General features: G+C 46.8%; 2 protein-coding genes across 4 annotated transcripts in view; both read left to right on the forward strand.

Annotated features, from left to right (window-relative positions):
- The window catches only part of SLC35F3 (solute carrier family 35 member F3), a 193536-nt gene extending 188334 nt beyond the window's left edge, over nucleotides 1-5202 (forward strand). For 2 of the 3 annotated variants that reach the window (XM_064445710.1, XM_064445711.1), the window contains 3 exons: nucleotides 512-704; nucleotides 2255-2344; nucleotides 3508-5202. In XM_064445710.1, the coding sequence (XP_064301780.1) occupies nucleotides 512-704; nucleotides 2255-2344; nucleotides 3508-3752 (528 nt within the window). In that variant the 3' untranslated portion in view covers nucleotides 3753-5202. The remainder of the gene's footprint in view (nucleotides 1-511; nucleotides 705-2254; nucleotides 2345-3507) is intronic. The other variant, XM_064445712.1, reaches the window with a different exon arrangement.
- Nucleotides 5203-16779: 11577 nt separating this feature from the next.
- On the forward strand, nucleotides 16780-19232 carry LOC135312432 (cytochrome c oxidase assembly factor 6 homolog). The gene is made up of 2 exons (XM_064445716.1): nucleotides 16780-17179; nucleotides 18847-19232. Exons 1-2 carry the CDS (start codon nucleotides 17036-17038, stop codon nucleotides 18940-18942), a joined length of 240 nt encoding a protein of 79 aa, XP_064301786.1. The 5' UTR covers nucleotides 16780-17035; the 3' UTR covers nucleotides 18943-19232.
- Nucleotides 19233-19276: the final 44 nt, after the last annotated feature.

The raw sequence follows: 19276 nt of genomic DNA on the forward strand, positions 1-19276 counted from the left end.
TCTGGCAGAGAGGGGCCTGGAACAGTGATGTCTCATGCAGGGAGATCTCAACACGTTGCTTCCTCTCCCCTCTGCCCTGCTCAACCAAGTCTTCTGTTCTTAATGTCAAATTTTCATGAGATTTTCCCAAAGGGAGCATGCACAAAACAGACCGAAGGGTCTAGCCTAAGGTGCGCCACCTTTCCTTTTGGGATGTGCATGGCCAAAGGTGCTGAATCCTCTTCCCTCGTGGGCTCATTTGGCAGCTGCCCCTGCCTGTGCATTGGGGTGAGGGGTGCCAGGAGGGAGAAGGCTGAGGCACACGAGCTGCTTCTCACAGCTTCACAAGCAGCCGCCGCCGGTGTCCGGCAAGCGTCACCGCCCAGGCGCTGACTGACACCGCTCGGCACCCAGCCCCTCGGCCCTCAGCACTGGCCGGCAGGCCGGGACACTGGGAGCCACTGGAGCCAGGACACCAGCGCTCCAGAGGAGGGGTGCAAGAGACTTAAACCCATGTGTCTTCCTCTTGTAGGTTTTATTCAAACTTCTTTTGGGCAGTGCTAAATTTGGAGAAGCTGCCTTATTCCTGTCTATGTTAGCTGTCTTCAACGTCCTTTTCGTTACCTGTATTCCTGTCATCCTTTACTTTACCCAAGTGGAGTGCTGGAACTCTTTCGACATCGTTCCTTGGGGAAACCTCTGCGGATTTTCAATTCTCTTATTGAGTGAGTAGATGGGGGGCTCTCGCACTGCTTGGGGAGGAGGAGAGTGCCAGAAACTGGTCGCTGGGGGGAGCCGTAGACTTCTGACATACTGGAGCTGTTCTCCCTTCTTCTCAACCTAATTATTAGCTTGAGAAGTCATGCAGAGGGCCCATTCCTCGGTGGAAACGTAGACCCTGCTTCTGCTGTTATAACTAAGACAAAAGATTGTGCCCATTATTAGAGGCTGCTGTGGGACTAAAGTGTAAAGCTTGTCCTAACTCTTGCTCACGTCCTCTGCTTCAGAGAGATAAGCGACGCTTGCCTGGCTGTGATGGAAAGCAGCCCAGCTGGCAGGGCATTACCTTGGGCTCATCAGCATCCCTCGAGCAAGTGGGTTGGGCCAGGCCAGTCAAGGCCAGTCTCCTGTGCCTCTGCTGACTGCAGTAATAGCTAATTGCTATTCCTAAAGAGCAGGAAACTTTTCAAAATGTAGCGTTGCATGGTGCCGATGGGAATTTGGTAGGTGGCACTCCTCTCGTCTACTGCCACTGCTGTGCCACCAAGGGACCCCAGCTTGGGAGGGGTGCCAAATCTAAGCTTTAATGATTCATGATCATCAGAAATGTGATGCTGTTCCTCGTTACACCAGATGTGTTGACTGCGCTGCCACAGTTGTTCCCTAAGCTAGATGATGGCATCACATACCCTAAAATGTTCCTTTCATTTCTACTGGAAATAGCCCTTCGCTCTCCCTATCTTGAGTCCCAGCTCCTTTTACCCTGAACAGTCACAATGCTTGACTCTAGAAGTACCTCCACTTTACTTATCGATGGACTCAATGGAAGGTGTCTGTAAGCAAGTATTGCGGAACTTGGCAAGCGATCGCTGGGCTGTGCGACGTACAGGTAGTACTAGAAGACAGTCAGAGCCCCAGCTGCTGACAGGTTCAGTGTTGGCAAGGCCTTCCTGACTTTGCTAAAGCTAATCACCATAAAGCAAAGGTGAATTTGGTCCAAAGCAATTATTAATTTGTCACAAGACGCTCCATGAACAGTGTATGGTAGTACAGTGGAGTGATATTATAATCACTCAGTTGTAATGATATTATAATGATATTCCAGCAAGTTCCTGGCTGGAAGAGGGTTAGATTTACAGCATCTTCCACCTGCAGCTGGAGGCAGCTTTTCTACAGAGAAAGCGTGCAGCCAGGAGCCGCTGTTTGGCTGAAATCTCCCAGATGGAAAGTGTTCAGTCTTTCAGCAGGGCAAAGTGACTTGCTACAGAGAGTGGGCATCGCTGCACATTACGCTGCGAGGCAGGGTGTACCCCCCTGATCCTGCCACTGGACTCCTGTGGGATATACAGGCCTCCAGAAACAGCAGTGTCTCAGGCAGACAGACATGCAGCGGACAGATATCTGTCCACAGGTATCTTCCAGGAATAACAACAGAAGTTAATATGCCTTGTATTTGAATGACATACAGAGGGAGTAAAAAAGCATAAATGTTTCAAGTGACATTCCCTCTGCCTAGTTTCACTATAGTAAAAGGTGTTTTTCTTTCCTTCTTCAGCATTCAATATTCTACTAAATTTCGGGATTGCTATCACGTACCCCACCTTGATTTCTCTTGGAATTGTCCTGAGTGTCCCAGTGAATGCGGGTAAGAATTTCTGCCTTTTGCTTCTTAATGAATTCATTAAATCTGTGACCTTTCAAATACACAACAGGGATAAGAACAAATGGCTTTATTAAACCTGCTTTGCATCTTCTCCTAAAGACTTAGGAGATGACACTGATTAAAAATGTATACTTTATGTGTCAAATATGTATTGTATAACATTACATAAATATTCACAATCTCTAGAATTGCTTTTTAAGTTAGTGTCCAAAGATGCCTGCGTACTGAAAAACAGTAGATTTTAAGTCATATGTCTCTGGGCTGGGATGAAAACTCATGCATGAAGGAGAAATCAATTCTCAATGATTTCTTCAAGGCAAGCTTAGCACTAAATAGAAAGAAAATTGCTACATTTTAGAGCAAATAATGTCCTAGTAATTCTGCTTGCCTTGGTAAATAACATTGCAGGTGTTTATCAAGAGCACTGGACAATTCAATTTTGGGTACGGCCTGGTACATTTCACTGACAGTTTTCTGCAATTTAGCGAAAGCCAAGGGACTGCAGAGCCCGACAGGGCTGGGCAGGGGAGTGCAGAGGCAACCCTGGCCCAGCCCAGCGCCTGCTCTCCCAAACCAGGCTCCTAAAACCCAGCTTTGTGCTGAGCTGGTGCCACGGTGAGGCGGCAGCTCCCAGCTTCGTGCTGACTACAGGCACGCAGAGCTGGGCGCCGCTGGCTGCCCCAGCAGACTTTCATACCAAACAGTGTGATCCCCACTAGTGTGTGTGCACGGCTCGGGGGTGCAGGGTTTGTTATCCAGCGGGGCAGTCAGGCTGAGAAGAAAAATTTGCACAAAGGAGCTGCCGTGTCAGGGAAGGGAAGTGCCGCTTTCTCTGCATACCCGGACCTCAGTGGGAGTTTCTGCGCTGTGGGTGAGCGAGGGACAAGATGCTGCTGCAGACAAGTGCAGCTCCAGGCAATGTCCCCTTTTGCACCCTGAGCCCCCAGGCTCTGCCTGCTTTGAAGGGGCTGTACCCTGCTGTGTGCTAAGCCAGCAGGAAGGGTAGTCTCCCTGCCACCATCGGCTCCATGGTCACATCCCTCTGCCCCAGCCAGCCTTCAGAGCCGGGGTGGCGAGGGGGAGGGAAGGGGATACTGCCCTGATGCTCTGCCCACGTAATAACATCCATTCAATGTCCCACACAGTTGTTGATCACTACACGAGTGAAATTGTCTTCAACAGTGTCCGAGTAATTGCCATCATCATTATCGGCCTGGGCTTCCTCCTGTTGCTCTTGCCAGAGGAATGGGACGTCTGGGTAATAAAGCTCCTCACGCGTCTCAAAGTCCGGAAGAAGGAAGAGATCCCCGAAGGGAATGGAGACATTGCTTCAGGACTGCCTAACAAAAGCCGGAGAACTCGCCCCTCCATGTCATCCTTTGCTCATTAAATGCTCTTTTTACCAAAACTTTGTGGTTAACCTTATATATGATGATGCAAAGGTCTTTTCTTGGGAAGAAGCACACCTGTCCAACACGGTGTACATACCTGTACAGTTTTTATATGATCACCATCTAAGGCATCGAGTCTTGGCATGTCCAGTTTGCTTGTACTTTTTTCACATCAGACCTTTCACTTAAGTAGTACACTGAAAAAAAAAACCTGCAAACCAAGAACCTCTCTTCTCTTTTTAAATGAATGTAATATATAGTCAAAATATATTTGCATAGGTTATTTTAAAGAATGATTTTCATGAAAAGCAGGGCAGACATTTTGAACATTAGGTACCGACTGATGCATTGCACACTGTGATTTAAAAGAAACAAATGCTATGCTACATCACACGTTTATTTTTGACCAGAGCTGTACTCTGAAAGTTTTCAAGGAACCAAAAGGGAGTCTTTTAGGGGATGGGAAGATGGGGGGAAGAGTGGAAGGAAAGAGGTTTGGAAATCATTCTATGTAGATGAGCGCATGTTGCGCTGCAACCAAAAGTCAAGTGCTGCAAATGCTTGCACTAAAGCACTAGAGAGAAAGCAGTTTAGAGCCCAAATCTCCTTATTCTTCACATGACTGTAGTCCACGTTTAAAATCATGCAAGAGAAATCCAGTGCCTTCTACAGAACTCTTGTCTTTTTCCACACAGAACCAGGTCCTGCCGCGAGGCCCTGGCCATGGCAGGGCCCAGGCTTGCAGCTCCAGGGGACCCCAAATTCCCACCGACATCAGGACGTGCCCCCGATACGCGCCGTGGCTTCTGTGGGAATGCAGGGCCCGGGGGACGGCAAGCGTGCGTGCAGGAGACCTGGTGCTCTCCTCACTTGCACAGGTTTTCCCCTTGTGCGGAGCTGCGCTTAATTAACACCAGTGTGAGGAAGGGGAAGTCTTGTTCATGTGTGGGACAACCCGACCGAAAATGATCAAAGGGGCTGGCAAGAGTGTGGTTGCTGATGTACAGTCTGAGAGCACGGACTAAGGGGGTGAATCGCCAGTTGCTTTTACTCCATAATTGTGAGTGTTAAGAGTTTAAAATGTAAGATATTTACATCAAATGTAACACTTTTTATGAAACTTGTAAGCACCAGGATGTTTACTTACGCGATTTTGGTTCGCCATTAAATTTCTATCTGTGATAGATCACATGCTATGTAAAAAAAAGGGGGGGGGGGGAAGGTTATAGTTTACTATTTTTGAAGTTTACATTGTTGCATACAAAATGAAAAGTGTTCTTTTGAACTGCTGCCATAGCCTAAGGGTCCCTGCTGCCACAGCCTAAGGGTCCCTGCTGCCACCAAGGCCCTCTTGTCTCAGGCAGGGGTGGCATCCGCATCAAAACATTTTAGCAAATCAGATTCCATTACCTGTTCGGCAAAGCTAAATAATAAAAGATTTTAAATTCAGCCTCTGTCCATGCTGTTTCCTTCTCTGGACTGTACCTTTATTCCAGTTTTACTGTGGGTAATATTTGGCCAAAGCAGTCAGAAGGGAGAGACAAGATCATCAAAGCAACCAAGGCTGCAACTGATGCGTTGCTTGCCAGTCTCTCCTCAACACAAGGAGCTTTAGACCTCCTGGACAATCTGTCCAGAGGGTTGATGTTAGGCATCAGTCAAGAAACACATGCCCAGCAAGGAGTATACCGAAGGAAAAGCTGGCCTTCCTCTGAAACCATCAGAGAGCAGGCATAAAAGCATATTGTAACGTGTTCAGGGGCTTTGGATGGGACATAAGTTCGTACATTAATAATTAGGCCCTAGCCCAGGCTGTAGGTTGTTCCCTACATATCTCTCATGGCCAAACAGACACTAAAGACTTGCTAACAGATTACACACACAAGCAAAACTCTGAGGCTGTGGGAAGCTGCTCACAACTACTGTCCCACTCAGGGTCACACACCTGAATTTTTAAATCTATTGCTTTGGGAAGCAGGGGAGTGTAAGGCACAGGACAGGAGCACGGGTACAACTCCAGTAACTGGTTTGAAGGGCACACACAGGGATTTGATCTCAAAGCTCCCAGCTTAGTTTACTCCATCTTTGGGCGTATCATTTGTCATCCTCAAAGCACCCCACACCCCTCCCCCAGCCCCCTGTCTGAGCAAGGCCAGAGAAGAATGTACGAACAGTCCTTCCATTTCCCATCGTCCCAACCAGCGGCATCTTCTGTCAGCTCTGCGCTCCGTTCTACTCTCTGTTTGATGCAGTCTGGTAGGAAGCCAAAAGGTGCTAAATGCCACTTCAAAAACTGCAACTAATGTGTGTTTATTACTAAAACAGCATCAGATTTTTTTAACATTCAGTAGGGATCGTGGGAGAATTTATGCACCAGAATGGACAGCAGTATCAGTAAAACTCTCTGATTTACCAGATGCAACTGTCATTGCTTCTGTTGGCGCATCCTTCCTGAGAGCAAGCTAAACACACACAAGGGCTGGATTTCAAAGAGCACTTTATTACAATCCCTCCCCCGAGTGGGAGCTGAGCAAACCACATTTACCCATGTTAAGTAATTCTAAACTACACAGAGACAAATCAATCAGATTAAGTGACCTATATTTCTCCAGGCAACACCTTGCCCTAAGGATAAACACCTGACTTGACGATGAGCAGCTGCTTAGCAAAACCTTCAGACAGTGAAGCCCATGGTGTGACTAGGAGGATGTCAGGAAAGCACTATGTCCATGTGGGTATGTATGTGCATCTGTAAGTGCCAGAGCTTCCCAGATCTGAAGCTGAGGAATGACACAAACTGGAGTCACTGGCTCCCACCAGAAGGACAAGGCAGAGAGCAAACCCTTCTGAGAGGCATTAGGTGTAACTGGGCCACCCTTCAGGTGAGGGAAAGATTGAACCCTCCTAATCCTGGACTCCTAAAGGACTCCCAGGGCAAATTCAGTGCCTTGGAGGTGAAAGCCGAGTCATGGCAGGCTCCCCTGCTTGCCCTCGTAGACCAAAGCACTGTGTGCAATATCTGCAGTACCCTGCGAGTCAGACCCTGTAGGGACCCCACACAGCTCTGCAGAAGAGAGCAACATAATCCTGGCATCAGCACTTTTAGCCCACCCTTGGCCACTTCAAACCTCCTCCTGAGGCAGACCTGCAGGTCCCTGCAGCATCAGGCCTTGCTGTGTCATGTCTTTGAAGCTGGTCTCCTGCATCACCCCTGTGTGGCTCCTGCCCTCAGAGAGCACTGCCAGCCACCAGCGTGCACTCTTTATCAAGGGCTGACCTGGATCCTCAGCTCTCTGTCCCAACTTAGCCCTCATAAGGTGTCTTGGTTCTCCCAGCAGAAGGGGAAACCAGTCATGATTCCAGTAGCTTTGTTAAAACAGCAAGTCAAAAAAAAATATCTCAGAAAAGTAAATAGCATCACCAGGCTCCATTGCAGCTACCAGCTTTCGCTGTCTCACAATACAGCAATGAGGAATCTGAGGAAGGAACAGGAGTTCTCCCCCTCCCTTGCACGTCTTTGTCCTTGGCCTGTTTGTAGTTGTCTCCTGCTGCTGCCTTTATCGTAATGTTTTATTGCAGCTCTCCGCAGTCACTGCATGAGGCTTTCATCAGCACATGAGTCAGAGCCGGGCTTATTTTAAAAAGTTTGTCTAGTTCTTCTGTCTAGGATGGTTGTATTAATATCAGTAGTCTTCAGAAAATAGCTATGAAAAGAAGAAATCCAACCACGATGCTCAACAGATGAACAGAAGACACTGAAACCAACATGTAGCTTAGCTGTTTTGGGAGTTGAGGGTAGACTAGCAGGACCTGTAGATCACCAAGTTCTGGCACTGAATTAATGTCTCCTGTAAGCTCAGGGACAAGCTCTCCAGAGTGCTCTGTAACAAAACTAGTGCAGTATTGAGTTGGCCAGGGCTAATACAGACAGTATCTTCAACCTCTAGGGAAGGTGACATCACCAGGTTGACACCATTTCTGGTCAAAAACATTTCTGCTGCTGTGCCTGCAGGCCTGCAAACCCACTGGAAAGTGAAGGTTTCCCTGTGCAGTGAATATAGAAGTCTGAATCGACCTGCATAGCTCTGGATCGTATTCCCAATAAACTCACAAATCTGCACAACAGAAACACATGTGAAGCACCCCCCTCTTCACTGAAAAGGATGTTATAGGCCTCCAGCACTTCAGAAGCCCTAGGAATAGCACCAGTCACCCAACAGGGCTATGTGGACTCAAAAGTCCAGGCTGGGACTGGGGGTTTCTTCAAGGACTGGGGAAAGAACAGAAGCCAGAAACAATGCAGCTGGTGTGAAGCAGGAGCACAGGAGAGCTGCTGATGGGATCAGGACAGAAACACCTTTTGGGAAACACTTTCCAGGGGAAGATGCCCACCTGCCCCTTGCTACAACTCCAGTTTGAAGAAATGGGATCTGTGCACATGTTGCAAAGTCATAAACTACAGGGAGTTTGGCTCTGTGTCCCTGATTTGTACTGCAGAAAGGACGGAGTCCTTCAAGGCCTCCAAACATAAGCTATTCCTTGGCAAAGGCCAAAGCTGAGAAGCTTCTTTCACAGTCCAGCCCTCATGCAAGCTGCCTTTGCAGAAACTGCCAGCAATAATAACCATAATAACCTGCACCTTACCTAAAGGTCTTGAAGATTAAAAAGGGAAATAAGAAAAAAAGGAGCTGAAAGATCTTGTGAAAGCAAAAAGGAAGTCAAATGGACAGATGCCCATCTGCAGCCTAAAAATCTTCTTTCAAGAGGAAATCCCATTCCTAAGGGCAGGACCAGTAGCTCAAACTAGTGTTTCTGAAAATAATAAGCCTCATATTTCTCTCTTCTACCTGAAACTCTATTAAAGGGATCTTCATATACACACAAGATCATGCTAAAGAAGGCGTTGATCAGTATTCCTCCATGCACATTACAGATATGCTAGGATGCAACCAACCTACTTCTCAGTAATGAAGAGTGAAACTTGTAAGGATGGTTACAATTCTGGAAAAGGCTTAAACAAGGGAGGTGGTAGAGCTCACATCATTAGTGTATTCAAGAACCTGTTACATGCAATTTCTCTGCAATGATCTAGAGACATTTCTTTAATCCTGCTGCTGAACCAGATGATCTCTTCAGCAGAGAACTCAGAAGGGTTTTCCGGCTCTTCATCTCCAGGTTTCCCCCCAGTACTAGATTCAGTCCACCCAACATCTCAAGACAGCCATCAGTGCATTCATTGGGAACAACAGCAACCAACCTGCAGAGCATCTTTCACTGAAATGAAATGAAGTAGATGTGCTTTAACAGAGTTACCCACCATAAACTGAGAATCTTTCTGATGAGTGACAATAGTAAATTTAGAGCCTCCCACCATGTATTTTAGACTTTTCACCATATCCATTACCTCATGTCTATTAATGCTGAATGCCACCAGCTATTTTGCTGCCTGGTCACATGACAGTGAGAGAACCTCTCTCCGTTTTAGTCTTCACTCTCCTGAATCAGTAAAAATTACAATCAGTAAATGGGTTTTTTTTGAACAATCATTTGTGAGGAACATACAAGAAGATTGGCCTCAGCACAGCTCCTTTAGTAATCTCTCACCTTTTGAACAGCAATAATTTATTCCTGCTCTCTGTTTCCTGCCTCTCTAACCAGTTACTTATCCACAAGAAAAGCTGTTTTTATCCACAGTAGCTTCATTTTTTTGGTAAGAAGCATCATTAGAAGCCCTTCAGCAATCTAGGTGTAGGGCTTCCTATTCTCTCAAAAAAAAGGGCCAAGACAACTCTGTGGAAAGTGATCCATCCTTCAGAGTCCTTTTAACATGAAGGAACAAGACCACTGAGAGACTGAGCCTTCTCCTTTGCCTTTCCTTGGGGGACGGCTGCCTTGGCTAACTTGCACAGATTATTTACACCAAACTCCAGCTTCTGCACATACCCACAACTGACCCAGACACTTAAAAGATTCTTACAAGATTCTTAAAAGAACGCTAAAAGCTGGATTCCAAGTAGCAGGATTTGTAAGGACTCACAAAACGTGAACTTCAGCTTGGATTTCCTGCCCTGCTGGCTATGAGCATACATTATGGGCCAGTGAACATAGCTTTCCTGCCTTCCAGCAACAGGTCTCACTGTCCCTCTTGCTTCTGAAGCTGCCAAGTCTTTAATGACTGCAGTCTAGTAAGCAGAGTAAGTTGCATAATACTCTCCCTGTGATTTTGGGCCAATTATACATTTTAAATGCCTTCCTGACTTGTAAACAAAACCACCTCTCTGTCATTGTGTGATTTTGGATTTGGTCAAAGGCATGTCACTGGTGAGCTTGGCTGCTAAGACAGCTGATGTTGGTCTTAGTAACAAGTACGCACATGTTTGAGAACAGTGTTGCCTGTGTGCATGTGTGTAAGCCATCCCATCTGGTACAGTACACCTATGCTTCACAGATAATGTTTATAGTGAACATAAGGTAACTGGTGCAGCTGATGGATTATTAAATACAATACCTGAACGTAAGTATGCAGCTGGATTTTTTATAAAGAATTTTAGGTTGTGTTTCAGTCTCAGAGAGAACTAGGAAACACTTTGCTTTTAGGACATAACATGCCACAGAAAGTTGAAGGCACCCAAAGGAAACTCAAAAGATGAGTTTTCTTCGATTCACATTGCTTTGAAAATCGGAGTCTGCTTGCAGAACAGGCAGATTCCCAGTTTCCCATCTAGCTTTCTTGCAAAAAGCTGAGCTTCAACACTGCTGCAAGGCAAGCTTGTCTCATCCTTGGTCGGCTTGGAGAATTGCTAATCAGGAGCCAACAGAAGAGCAAGAATTAGTCAGTCTGCCCACCTTACCATCGCCTGCTTTTCCCAAAATACTCCTTTTTCTGTTTCCTTCCTAACAGCTGAACAAAAATGGAATGTTGGCATTAAAAACAAGTGCCTATAATTAATGTAAATGACTTCATCACCTTAAAAGAATCCTAAACCTCCAGTTGTTAATTTATTTCTTCATCATAATCACCACTCCCAGTGATTTTCAGCCTGCGTTCCAGAGTACTCTACTGACGTCCGTGAGAGGTCACAAAGACAAGCAAGCTTTTCCTCAGCAGGCTTTGGATCACTAAACAGAGGTTTGGAGAAGGTGAAAATCACTGTTCTGTCTATTCTTTCTCCTTCTGTCTCCATAACAGCCTGCACAGATGGCTTAGTCCTTTCTAGTCAAACCCCCTCCAGCACTATCTGATGAAGCCACACACCCAGCCCTCCGGCACCGCAGAAAGCTGTGGTAGCCTCTACATCTGCCTCACCCTCAGCCTCCCAAGCCATGTGCTTAATTCTCTGTGTTCACGACAGGTTGGCACTCGCTGGCGCAGGGGTCCTCATCACAACACCCAGCAAATACAGCATTATGGGGAAATCAAGGTAAGAGCCCCAACACACATTTAGCTGAAAATAACATGATAATGCACATTCTCTTAGGGATTCAGAAAATTGATTTGCTAAGGCTGCCAAACAAAAGCTACAGTTTTCTTCCTCCTCATACACTCCTCTTTCTTTATGCAATCAAAAACCTACATTTTTGCTAACTCATCCAAAGAAGCTTAAGCATGTTATTGTTAAAAGGAAATTCATAAAAGTAAAACTCCACATGAACTCTTTATGAAACAATGAAAAGAAGTGCTTTGCATAAGGCCATAGAAAGGTCAGTATACATTCCTTAAATGTTGAAAAACTAATACGCCTTTTTCAGATCTTTATTTGCAAATGTTTGGTATTAAACGTGAGGTTATGTAAAGGGAAAGAAGTTTTATTTATAAACATAGACAGGACAGTTAGTGTTATCTGTGGCTACTAAATAATGAACTTGTTAATTATTAACTATGGAATTAATTAACTGTCTGCCAGTTCTTAAGCAATTCTCTTACAAAGCTCAGACAATTATTGTTCAAAAAAATCAGTTGTCTTCTCTGAAGCCTGATTCTTCAAGAGGGAGATGTAGTTTTTAAAAGATTTTTTTAAAGCTATTTTAAAGATAAAAATTACCTGTTCAGTTAAAGAAGGACCTATCTGAAAGAGAACTTAAGTCTCACCGAACCTTAATAAGCCACAAAAATAACCTCAGAAAGCGACATAAGGAAGACTTTAAACAACAAAGATGTGTAAATGCTTCCCTTCCGCAAGAATAGTGTTTCTACACTCGTCTCTGCAGACTCCATCTTCAAAGCTGACACTTCTGCCAAGAGTAATCCGTGAGGGTCTTTAGTCATCAAAAGGATAAAAGTAGAATCTGAAATTTGGTCACATGGGATCTCAAGAGATCCACTCAGAGAGATGCTTGACATTCAACCATTTAAGTAATCTCTGTTAAAACGTTTTCAAAGAGAAGCAGAAAGAGGTGATTACTGTTTGCAGTTCATGGGGTTACTTTGCTTAATTTATTCCTCTTTTTAGTAATAAACTCAGCCACAATTAATCATTGTCATTATTTTAATTTTTTTGTTTAATTATTTTCTTTCACCAGGCATAGCAAGGAACTCTGTAAGACCAAAGGAGTTAGAGTTACATCCTTAATGGACCTCTGCAAAGCAAGCAAGAAAAAAATATTAATATATAGTTCTCTAACACTACATTTTTTAAATTTTTTATTTAAAAAACTTCTTGGTGCTCAACAACAGAAGAAAATGTCCCAGGCTACCTCAGGTAAGATTTTGTTATTATTTCCAGCAAAATAAATAGTGGGACACAGGGCTATATTGCTTAAAGAACTCATTATTAAATTCAGCTCCCTGAAAGCCTATTATGCATAAGGATCATATATCAGAATCTTTCAATGCAAGAAAAACAAATTAATTGAGCTCCTGGTATAAGCACAAAGCTGAACACAGCTACAATACATCAGGAGTGCTTGCATTATTAGTCCTAGGGGCACCTTTAACATGCTAATTGCTTCCAAAGCAGAGGGAGAAATCATTATGGTTGCCAGTCCAGAATCTGCTGGGCAAATTTCAATTAAATATGGGGTAAGTAAGGCTGTAGGTGAGGAGGGCTCTGTTAGATGTTAACTGGAAGGCAAAGCACACACAATGCTGTATCCCAATTAGCAAGAACAGGCACAAAAAAGGGTCTGAGAACTAAAGCACTGTATTACCTCCACACGAGTCACTTTAACGCATTGCTGGCTAGAGTGGGAGATGGGCAGAATCTGAAATTTGGTCACACAGGATCTCAAGAGATCCACTCAGAGAGATGCTTGATGTTCAACCATTTAAGTGGGAGGTGGGCATCTATTTCTTTAACATCTATCTCACTATCCTCTAAATGGAAATGTAATTCAATGGCTCCAACTGTGGCAACCAATGCACCTAACAAATCCGGAATTTTTTCAGCCTCCCATCTTTCTAGAACATTTGCCTCTGCCTGGCTATTATAAATGTTCCACTTATTACTTACTGGGCACATTTCCCAAACATAAAAAGCTAAAGATAGATACTTAGAATTGGCTAACTAACAAAAAGAAAAAAAACACCTCCTTATGATAGCAGTTTAACCAAATAGAAATATTGCCCTTAAAAATGTATTAGATAAAGCTTTTTTATATTCTTGTACTTTCTAAAACCAGATTACTAAATTTCCATAATGTCCATTACACAGAGTTATTTACAATAGTCTCTAGTGAGTATTTCTCAGGCTACAGGTCATTAAAGAATAAACTATCACAAATATCCCAGATGTGCTATTTGGGCTTTGTGATTAATTATATATAATCATCCCCCCTGTTTCATGAATGCAGTAACTAAACAACATAACACGCACCATAAATTTTGAAATCTAAAACACAACTGACATTTCCTATTATCACATTTCAGTCATAAGAATTAACATTCATTTTCTTTTCAGTATTCACGCTTGTAAAGGCTTGCTTCGCAAAAGCTTGAGTGCAGAAGGGTTAAGTAATCTGTAATATAAATTTACTTCTATATTAATTATTTTCAACAAAAAAACAACTGAAATTCTACTTTCATAATGACTTCCACTCACCTTCTGCGAGTGGAATTTCTTGTTCTATTAGAAATTAAATTACTGCATTTCTGTCTCTTACCTATGACAGTCTAGCATAGCCGCATTCGCTTTGCTCCAAAAAAAGTATCCCTTCCAAGGGGTTGGTAAGGTATTTTGACAAACAAAATCCCCTCCAGATACGTCTGGCTTACAGGTGGCTCTACTGAAGAAGTACAAATCCTTGGTCTTCTCTTAAGACACCTATCCTTGTATTAAGACAAGTGAGCCACCTGCAAGGAGGACCAGGAAAGCATGCCCACCACCACCAGCCAGAATCATTATCACATGCTGAGGGAGAAACCCAGCTCAAGGTAGGTTGACAGCTACACCCGCTCCCCGCCCCGGCTGCCGAGTGGCCTCACACACCAGAAGGAGCACCGGCTATCAACAAGCTCCTGGTGAAGCCGCTGGCCTGGGAGCTGCCCGGGGCTCAGCACCTTGCAGGCTTGGGCTCTTCCCAGCTGCCAGAATGTCACCCTTCCCAAAACCCGATGTGCATTACTATGGCAACACGTGCCGTAGCTTTTAAAACCGCAAAACTGCTCTGCATTGCCAGGTGGCTGATACATAGAAGGAAGACTATCAGTTCCTGGCCTCAGGGACGGGCTGCCACGAGGACATGCCACCAAATCCCAAACAAAATGAGGAAACAGAGATGGCTCCTGGGTGCTCTTTACTGGTGCTGCAGGATTCGTGCCTGGTGTTGCTGCTGGGCTGAGCCCAGAAGGCGCCCACCCAGCTGGCCCTCACTCTTCTGGTGTTATTTTAACACCCTCACTACAGGTAAATATTTCTTCCACTGGAGTAAACCAGTTCTTCTTCCTTGCTTTTCTTGACTTAGCACCAGGGCCCATCCCAAGACACATTTCCAGAGTGTTCTTCATCAGGTGTGGGCAGCCATAGGGAAGCAAAATGGGATGACAAAAAATATTTTTACAAATACATTAACCACAAAAAGAGAACCAAGGAGAATCTCCATCCTCTGTTGGACACAGAGGGGAACATTGCCACCAAGGGTGAGGAAGAGGCTGAGGTACTAAATGCCTTCTTTGCCTCAGTCTTTAACTGCCAGACTGGTTACCCCCAGGGTATTCAGCCCCCTGAGCTGGAAGGCAGGGACAGATTGCAGAACAAACCCCACAAAATCCAGGAGGAAGCAGTTTATGACCTCCTGCACCACCTGGACACTCACAAGTCTATGGGGGCGGGTGGCATCCACCCAAGAGGATGGAGGGGGTTGGAAGAGGAGCTCGCCAAGTCACTCTCCATCATTTATCAGCAGTCCTGGTTAAAAGGGGATGTCCCAGACAACTGGAGGCTTGCCGATGTGACCCCCATCTACAAGGAGGGCTGGAAGGAGGATCCAGGGAACTACAGGCCAGTCAGCCTGACCTCGGTATTGGGGAAGGTTATGGAGTGGCTCATCTTGAGTGAGCCCACCAGGCAAGTGCTGCACAGCCAGGGGATCAGGCCCAGCCAGCATGGCTTCGTGGAAGGCAGCTCCTGCCTGACCAGCCTGATCTCCTTCTATGACCAGGTGATCCGCGCCTGGTGGATGAGGGAAAGGCTGTGCATGTTGTCTGCCTGGACTTCAGCAAAGCCTTTTACACCGTCACCCACAGCATCCTCCTAGAGAAGCTGGTGGCTCATGGCTTGGACGGGTGTGCTCTTTGCTGGGTAAAAAAGTGGGCGGGTGGCCGAGCCCAGAGAGTTGTGGTGAACAGGGCTAAATCCAGTTGGCGGCTGGTCACGAGTGATGCTCCCCTGGGCTCAGTGTTGGGGCCAGTCTTGTTTAATATCTTTATCAGTGATCTGGATGAGGGGATCAAGTGCATCCCCAGTAACTTTGCAGATTACACCAAATTGGGCGGGAGTGTCAATCTTCTCGCGGAAAGGAAGGCTCTGCAGAGGGACCTGGACAGGCTGGATCGATGGGCTGAGGCCAACTGTATGAGGTTTAACAAGGCCAAGTGCCTGGTCCTGCCCTTGGGTCACACCAACCCCAGGCAACGCTCCAGGCCTGGGGCAGAGGGGCTGGAAAGTGCCCGGCGGAGAAGGCCCTGGGGGTGGGGGCTGACAGCCGGCTGGGCATGAGCCAGCAGTGCCCGGGTGGCCAAGGAGGCCACCAGCCCCTGGGCTTGTGTCAGCACTGGTGTGGCCAGCAGGAGCCGGGCAGGGATGGGGCCCCTGTGCTCAGCCCTGGGGAGGCCCCACCTCGAATGCTGGGCTCAGGTTTGGGCCCCTCGGGATAAGAAGGCCCTGGAGGGGCTGGAGCGTGTCCAGAGAAGGGCAACGGAGCTGGGGCAGGGTCTGCAGAGCAGGTCTTACGAGGGGCAGCTGAGGGAGCTGGGGGTGTTTAGCCTGGAAGAGAGGAGGTTGAGGGGAGACCTTATCGCTCTCTACAACTACCTGAAAAGAGGTTGTAGCGAGGTGGGGGTTGGTCTCTTCTCCCAAGTATCAAGCGATAGGGCAAGAGGAAATGACCTCAAGTTGCACCAGGGGAGGTTTATGTCGGATATTAGGAAAAGTTTCCTTACTGAAAGAGTGGTCAGGCATTGGAACAGGGTGCCCAGAGAGGTGGTGGAGTCACCGTCCCTGGAGGCAGTCAAAGAATGTTTAGACGTGGCACTTGGGGTCATGGTTTAGGAGGCCTGGGGGTGTTGGGTTGATGGTTGGACCTGATAATCTTAGAGGTCTTTTCCAGTTTTAATGATTGTATGATTCTATGAAAGCCAGTCTCTGGGCTTTTAACTAGGCCGTTCACAAGCTGTCGCTCCTCCCGCTGAGAGCCCGCGGCGGGAAAGGGGCCCCGAGCGGGCGTGCGCGCGGACACAACCCCCGCGGAGGGGAGAATTTGGGGAGCCCCGCCTCCGCCGTCCCCATAGCAACAGCGGCCCCGCGCGCGCGCGGGGGCGGGACAGCAGCCGAGCCTGTCAATCTCAGCCGGGGACAGCCGGGGCCGCGCCTGCGCACTAGGAGGAGCGCTGCGCCGCTCCGCTCCCGCGCGGTACCGCTTCCGGGCCGTGACCTTGGCCGGGCGAGCGCGGTGCGGTGCGGTGCGGGGCCCGGGGCCTGCCCGCCGCTCGGGCATCCCCTTCCGCCGTGCCTCGGGGCCGCGGCAGCGCGGCGTCGGGCCCCGCTTGCGGGAGCGGCGAGGCGCCGGCGGAGGCTGGCAGCCGGCCCGGGTCGGGCGCCCGCTGTGTGCGTCCGGGTCGGTAGGGAAGATGTCGGCGCCCACGATGGAGGAGAGGAAGGCGTGCTGGGGGGCGCGGGACGAGTTCTGGCAGTGCTTGGACAGGCACGGCGGCGATGCCTCCCCGTGCGAGGAGCTGCGGCTGTCCTTCGAGTCCCGGTGCCCGCAGCAGTGGGTGAGCGTCCCCCTCCAAACCTAGCGCTAACCCAGCGGAGCTAGTAACGCCATCGACGAGTAATTACATTTACATTGGGAATGGTGGCGGCTCCACCTTCTGGGCTTGAAACGGAACGCGTGGGGTCTTACCCTTTCTCATAGACAACCCAGCACCCTGGTCAAAAGTGGCGTGGCTTGCACGCCAAGACTTTCTTGCTGGGAAATTCTTGCTGGAGCACGTTCAGCGGAGCCACAAAGATGATCAGGGGACTGGAGCATCTCTTATGAGGAAAGGCTGAGACCTGGGTTTGATCAGCCTGGAGAAGGCTGAGGGGGGATCATATCAGTTTTTATAACTATCTAAAGGGTGGGTGTCAAGAGGATGGGGCCGGACTCTTCTCAGTGGTGCCCAGCGACAAGGGGCAACAGGCACAAGATGGAACACAGGAAGTTCCACCTCAATATGAGAAAAACCTTTACTTCACAGTAAGGAGAAAACCCCTTCCCTGTGAGGGTGCCAGAGCAGGGGCACAGGCTGCCCAGGGAGGCTGTGGAGTCCCTTCCCTGGAGACATTCACCCCCCGCCTGGACGCGGCCCTGTGCCCCTGCTCTGGGGGTGCCTGCTCAAGCAGGGGGTTGGGTGGGATGATCTGCAGAGGTCCCTTCCCACCCCTGCCATTCTGGAAAAAAAAAAAAAAAATTTAGAACTCCTGAGTAGACCACTGTCTGGCCCGGGAACTATGGACAGTAGTACATAGTATAAAGGGAAAAGAAAGTAGGTTCTCAAACTTTCAAATAAATATGCAACTTTACAAGCATACAGGCTGATTGTTTTAGATAATAAAGTCCTGAAAGATACTTAAGTGCACAGAAATATCTGTTACTAAAGAAGAAAGGCTAATATGGAAGGGAGGTGACACACGGGACTTGCAGTTGCATGGCATCTTAAGACTGGCATCTGATACCTTCTTGTGCGTAAAAATACCCCTCATACAGCGTAACTTCACAGTAGACCACCTGCTTACATGTAACTCATTCATGTTGTGCTTTTTGGTTTCCTAAGATTGAGCTACAATTATTCACTTTTCTAATAGGCGTTACCTTCTAGTACAGTAGCATCTGAGGGGCTGAAGGGTTCCTGTTGGAGCTAGTAGACTGAAGTCAGTTAAAAAACAAGGTACATCCACAGCTGCTGTACTGATTTATACTTTGAATGCTGCAGTTCTGCCATACGTCATCTTTAGCGATGGTGGTTTCATCTGCCAGTGCTTTGCACCGTGCACATCAGTGGCTCTAGGCAGTGAATTCAGAGGTCACATAGTGTGTGATAACAGAAAAGCTGCTGGATTTAGCTTTGCCTTACCACTAATCTCTGTTCATACCAGTGAAAACAGCAAAGCGATAGACTGCTTTTATTAGATGTACGTGGAATGGGAATGGCTATGACAGGGAACTGGAGTTCACTTTCAAAATGCAAAATAAACACACCCACAAAAACCCACACACACCCCAACCCACCTATAGTGTTCTACTTCAACAGAGTGAGAAACTCCTAACAGGTGCATTTAGTTAAAACCCTCCTGAAGTTCAGTGATCAAAGACTGTTTATTCCTTAGTCTTGTAATGCACAAAGCCCCTTCCCTCTGCTGGTTTCTTCTTCTGAATGTCTTTTCTCTTTTTAAACAGGTTAAATACTTCAATAAAAGAAGAGACTTTTTGAAATATAAAAAAAAGCTTGAAACAGAAGGGTATCATCCTCCAGAAGCTGCTGGAAAGTCTTAGATACTCTGCTTTTGAAATAAATCTAGTGGAGAATAACTATGGAAGGAAGAAGTATAAGGAAGTGACAGAAGCTGCTTGAGCCCAAGAACTGGTAACCTGTCTCCCTCCCAAAACTGCAGGCTGCCTTTCTTGCTGCAAGGTCTCTGTCAGCCGAAGAAAAGATGGGCACAGACAGATTTTTCATGAGTATAAGTCAAAGAAATAGGGTGCAGGGCTGTTCACAGATCTAAGGTTTTGAATGTATAATTAGTCAAATTGTTTCACAGGAATAAATGATTATTTAAGTGTAATGTACATATTTAAAAAGAACAATAAAATTCTTACTGAAAAAGTT

The sequence above is a fragment of the Phalacrocorax carbo genome, chromosome 3, assembly GCF_963921805.1.
Source record: "Phalacrocorax carbo chromosome 3, bPhaCar2.1, whole genome shotgun sequence".
NCBI classification, from domain to species: domain Eukaryota; kingdom Metazoa; phylum Chordata; class Aves; order Suliformes; family Phalacrocoracidae; genus Phalacrocorax; species Phalacrocorax carbo.

Bases quoted from the DNA above. Each gene is read 5' to 3' on its own strand.
- LOC135312432 (XM_064445716.1), top strand. From the start codon at position 17,036: ATGTCGGCGCCCACGATGGAGGAGAGGAAGGCGTGCTGGGGGGCGCGG. The intron at 17,180-18,846 runs GTGAGCGTCCCC...CTTTTTAAACAG, and splicing joins CCCGGTGCCCGCAGCAGTGG to GTTAAATACTTCAATAAAAG.